The 5,000-nt window shown below is 44.3% G+C and overlaps 1 protein-coding gene across 3 annotated transcripts in view; it reads left to right on the top strand.

Annotated features, from left to right (window-relative positions):
• The window catches only part of npas3 (neuronal PAS domain protein 3), a 227,106-nt gene that overhangs the window by 85,862 nt on the left and 136,244 nt on the right, over window positions 1-5,000 (top strand). For all 3 annotated transcript variants that reach the window (XM_030117194.1, XM_030117196.1, XM_030117195.1), the window contains one exon: window positions 1,415-1,659. In XM_030117194.1, coding sequence (XP_029973054.1) covers window positions 1,415-1,659 — 245 coding nt within the window. The remainder of the gene's footprint in view (window positions 1-1,414; window positions 1,660-5,000) is intronic.

Genomic DNA, 5,000 nt, shown 5'->3' with positions numbered 1-5,000 from the left:
TAAAAGGGGTTTTTACTCTGAGAACGAGTCCGGAAGCTTCAGAACCCTCAGAAGTTCCACAGAAGCTCTGGAGGAAGCTCCGGCAGTGGAAGTGATTGCATAATTTGAGAAAGTGACACACTTTTCTCCCCTCTCCTCTCTCCATTTCCTCCTTCATATAAATAAATGACAAACAGTATGAAAATGATATTCTTCGCCAGATGACAGCCATTTTTCATTCCTCGCCCCCAAACAACTCCTCCGCTAAAGTGTTTGTCCGCTATCGTTCCATCTCATCCCTCTTCGCAACCCACCCCTCCCCCACTTTCTACCCCCCTCTTTTTTTTTGCTCAGGCAAAAATTAATCACCTGTCGTCCTGTGTGTGTGTGTGTGTGTGTGAGTGTGTGTGTGTGTGTGTGTGTGGCCAGCAGGAAGCCCACAGAGGTTTTTAAGCGGCTGATTTATTGCCGACTTAATTCATAACGGCGTCCGATGATGATGAGAGGCCGCGGGAAAGTATGGTCGTCACCGTTGTTGTTGAAGGGTGCAGGAGAGAGAGAATAAACAGAGCAGCTCTTTGATATAAAGTAATAGAGTGGAAAGTGATGGAGGGGATGCAGGAAAAGTAATGAAAAGAAAGGAGCGGAACAAAGGGGAGGAGAGACGCAGCGTACGGCGCTCTGTCTGCTGGCTCTAATGGGAATGGATACAGGGAAGGGGGGGCGGAGGGGCAGCAGGAAGTCGTCAGGTGATGTTAGGAAGGAAGGTCGAAGAGGAAGAAGAAGTGACCTTGAACAGAAAATGCAACCGTCGACTTTCTGGATTTCTAGCGTCTTTGATCGTTCAGATCAGTTTCAATGTGCTGAACTGATGAACGACTCTGTTGGCGTCCGTGAACGACACGCCGGCTTTCTCCTGCCGGCAGACCGACCATATTTCATTGGCATTTTTAGTATTGCTTAAAAGAAAACTTAATGTGATGTTCTGGAGGTGTGTTCAGCACGGGACATGCAAAGCATTGTAGGACTGATCCACTGAAATGAATGCACAACATTCCCATTCCTTTATTCAGAGTTCATGTAAACCGGTTAATCTAATCAGAAAGAATTCAGTGTGATTGATGAGAAAGGAACCATGTAAACACAGCATTTGTACAGTTTCTGTTAATTACTTTTTCAATATTTTATTCCTTCTGCTGAACTTTGCTTCTTTACGTTCTTTAGATTTAAATTCTTGGAGCTAAAAGTGAAGTTTTAACCAAACTCTTTGTTGAGCTCCTGGTTTTTTTCAGGATTTTTGTCGAACTGACAGAATCAGTGAACAGAAGTTTGTCATGAATCTGAAAGTTTGGTTCCCCGCCTTCCCGCCTCGCTCTGCTCTACTCGTGCTACGTCAACTGTCCGACGTCTCACATCTCGTCTCTTGTCCGTCCAGGCTGCAGGCGCTGAGGAAGGAGAAGTCGCGGGACGCGGCGCGGTCGCGGCGGGGGAAGGAGAACTTTGAGTTCTACGAGCTGGCCAAGATGCTGCCGCTGCCGGGCGCCATCACCAGCCAGCTGGACAAGGCCTCCATCATCCGGCTCACCATCAGCTACCTGAAGATGAGGGACTTCGCCAACCAGGGAGACCCGCCGTGGAACCTGCGCATGGAGGGACCCCCACCCAACACCTCCGTCAAAGGTAGGACGCCGGCGGGGGCGGCGACTGGGCGGGGCTTTCATTCGGAGTGTTTACTGGAGAGGACGCCGTTTTCAGTATCTCGCTCCGTCCATGCTCACTCAGCCTACTGTTAGCTTTAGCATTAGCATTCATCTTGTGAGAAGCAGCTTTGTTGTGGTTTCACTAAACTCCAGTTGACAGCAGAATTAACCCTGAACTAATCAGCATTAGCATTAGCATTAGCCTCTGTTGCTGGGATCTGGAATTAGCATTAGCAGTTTGAAAAAAAACAATGAACCATGAATCAGTCTTCAGCGACTCAATGCTAGCAGCTCAGCTAACGCTAATGCTAATGCTACAGTCATACATCTGCAGTCTCTGGTAAATTAACCACTAAAAGATATCATCTTACCAACTCAAGTGTTTCTGCGCTTGAAAGTTGAAGTTCTGTCTAAACCAGTCCCAGTTGGAGGTGTTTATTCCTCGACCGGCTGAAGTTAAACGTTGTAGTTTCTGGTTTCTCTGCTTTCAGCCAGAGGAACATTTCTTCAGTCAGTCACTTTTTGTTCAGTGTTGTTTGGATTGGAGCCTGCGCCACAGTTGATTGGTTTTTGACCCAATTTTGCCTGAACTTTGACCTGGTTTTCACTCAGTTTTGGGGATTTTAGATTTTGCAGTCAATCATATATTTACACAGTTTTTTAAACTTTTTTCTGTGTTTCTGAACTCAGTCTTGGATGCGTCTTCCACGAACCTCGATAAAACAGTGTGGATATGTGAAGAACCGTCTGTTCTCGATCACAGGATCCAGAACGTTTGTACGAGAGCTGCAGAACACGTCACACATGTATCGTCATATCAGTATCAAACCATGGAATATAAAGCTCATCACAAGATTTGATGTGACTCACAGCTAGATTTAATACAAAATACCTCAAATCGACAAACTCAAGAAAACAGACATGAACATCATCTGGATAAGAGTTTTTATTGATCCCACATTGTGTTCTTATTGATCGTTTAACAGCCTTCGACAGCAAAACCTCCAATTTTTTCTGTTTCAACGTCGTTGAACTGATGTTAGCTTCAAGCTTCAAGCTAACATTCTCGGTGTGTTCATGCTAGCTGCGCTGCTTCAAACCATCGTCCTCCTAATGAATCCAAACACTCACAAACACAAAACGGAGTCACATGAGGCCGACGGCGAGCAGCCACGCTCTGTCCCTTTAAACCGCCATCAAACAACACCACACACAGACACACACACACACACACACACACGCACACACTCATGCCAAATACACACACGCAGGCAGGCAGGCGGCTAGCTTGTGCGCTAAGTGATTTTCTGTGAAGGGAACATTAAGCTTTGATGAATTTCTGCCTGGAGTAGCAGAGTATACACAGCACTTGTGAATCTAAGTGGAATTTGCCTTTGAAATGGGCCCTTTGTGCGACGCACTTAGAGGAGAAGAGGAGCGTTTGCTTTTAAAAGGGACGTTTGGGCTTGTAGGAATGACCCAAAGATGAAAGCAAATTGCCTCAAATTTTCTGGTGGCGTGTGTAGTTTTTTTTTTTTTCCATTTGTGTGTGTGTGTTTGTGTGTGTGTGTGTGTGTGTGTGTGTATAAAAAAAGCTCCGACCTGTGTGCAGAGCAACGTGTGCAAGAACTTGATTGTAGAGCAGTGTGTGCGAATGAAAGTTAAGTTCTAGCGTTTGTCGCGGTGTGATTGTGTGTGTGTGTGTGTGTGTGTGTGTGTGTGTGTGTGTGTGTGTGCACGCGTCTGTGTGTGTGTTCACAAAACAGCAGATGGCATCATTGTCGTCTGCGCTTTGAAGAGCCACATGCATTTTAATGAACAGTACAGAAATGTATACACCAAATTAGTGTGTGTGTGTGTTTGTGTGTGTGTGTGTGTTGTCTGACAGTGTGTGTTGTGTATTTCCTGGATCAGAGCCTCTCGCTCTGTCTGAGTTAATAACGCAGAGTCACATTTAACATCCAAACACACCTGCAGTACGTCTCGTCTCACAGCGGAGAGAAGGTGTCAAACACGCGGCCTGTGGGCCGATGCTCGGCCCTGCTCAGGCCGATCCTCGGCCCTCCACGGGTTCCGATCCACTAGATCACCTTGTGAAGTATAAGAATGACGCAGCTCAGCCGTCAGCTTTCAACGGTTTAGACCAGAAGACTTTCAGTTCATGAGTCATGATTAAGTTTGTTTAAATTTTTCTTCTTTCCTACGGTTGGTCAGACTGGCTGGATTTTCCTCTAGAGAAGTGTCTTGTGGTGAATATTTGGCTGCGATATGAGAAGCAAGGTGTCAGAAAGGAAAACTGTCAGAAAAATAAGAGCAACAGAATACATCTGATAAAGTCCACATAGAAAAGTCGCGAGGAGCCAGTTGATGAAATGTCTTTCACTCCTACAGCGATCTGTTCGACCTGATGGGACATTTTCAGTTCAGGAATGAGAATATTGGAAATCATCGGGAAGCAAACATAAGGTCTGTGGGCCAAAACTGGCCCGTCCGGAAACTCCAATCCGATCACTTAATAAGAGTAGCAGATAGTTAAAGTAAACACGTTTTTAGAAAAATGCCTTGATTTGATTTGCGTTCCAAACAACATGGAATGTTTGTCACGGCTCAATTTTCTTCCTGTTTAAAATCACTACTGTTCTGATCAGCTACTTTAAAAAATGTCTCTTTCACTTTAGATCTGTTCAGTTTTGACCAGCAGTATTTTCTCTTTCTACTCTTTTAATTGAAATTCAGTTTTCCAGATGTTCCCTGATTAAGTCAGGTCAGAGTTTCACTTCACAAAATTCATGTCTGTCAGTCAGTCCTTCAATAAAATTCATTTAAAAAGTTGCTAAAAGTTGTTGAAATGTGATTAATCAAGATAATTAAAAAGGCTCTAATTATTTAGATGAGTGTTTCTAGAACAGTTGGGAAATCTTTACATAAAATCAGATTTCAAATATTTATCTTTCTACATCCAAGCTGATCTTCTAACAGGGAAATACTGAAGCTTGTGGTTGAAAATGTGCAGAAAAACTCCTGTTTTCAACAAAACATGAGATTTGATAATATTTTATAATAAAACCTGAACAATGTTTAAATGATACAGGAATAATATTTCTGATCAGATGCTTCTGTGACGGAGAGCATGAGGAGGACGGAGCGTCCTCAGTGTGACGGAGGGACGAGCTGAGGCAGCTCACAGCCGTTTAATCACACACACACACACACACACACACACACACACACACACACACACACACACACACGAAGGAGGTTCTGCAAGGTTGTGTGTTTTCAGCTTGTCTCTCTCCTATTGACTGACACTAATGAATGAAT

Source organism: Salarias fasciatus, chromosome 19 (genome assembly GCF_902148845.1).
Source record: "Salarias fasciatus chromosome 19, fSalaFa1.1, whole genome shotgun sequence".
Classification (NCBI taxonomy): domain Eukaryota; kingdom Metazoa; phylum Chordata; class Actinopteri; order Blenniiformes; family Blenniidae; genus Salarias; species Salarias fasciatus.
Note: the sequence above shows the minus strand (reverse complement) of the source record. Positions and strands in the feature narration are given on the sequence as shown.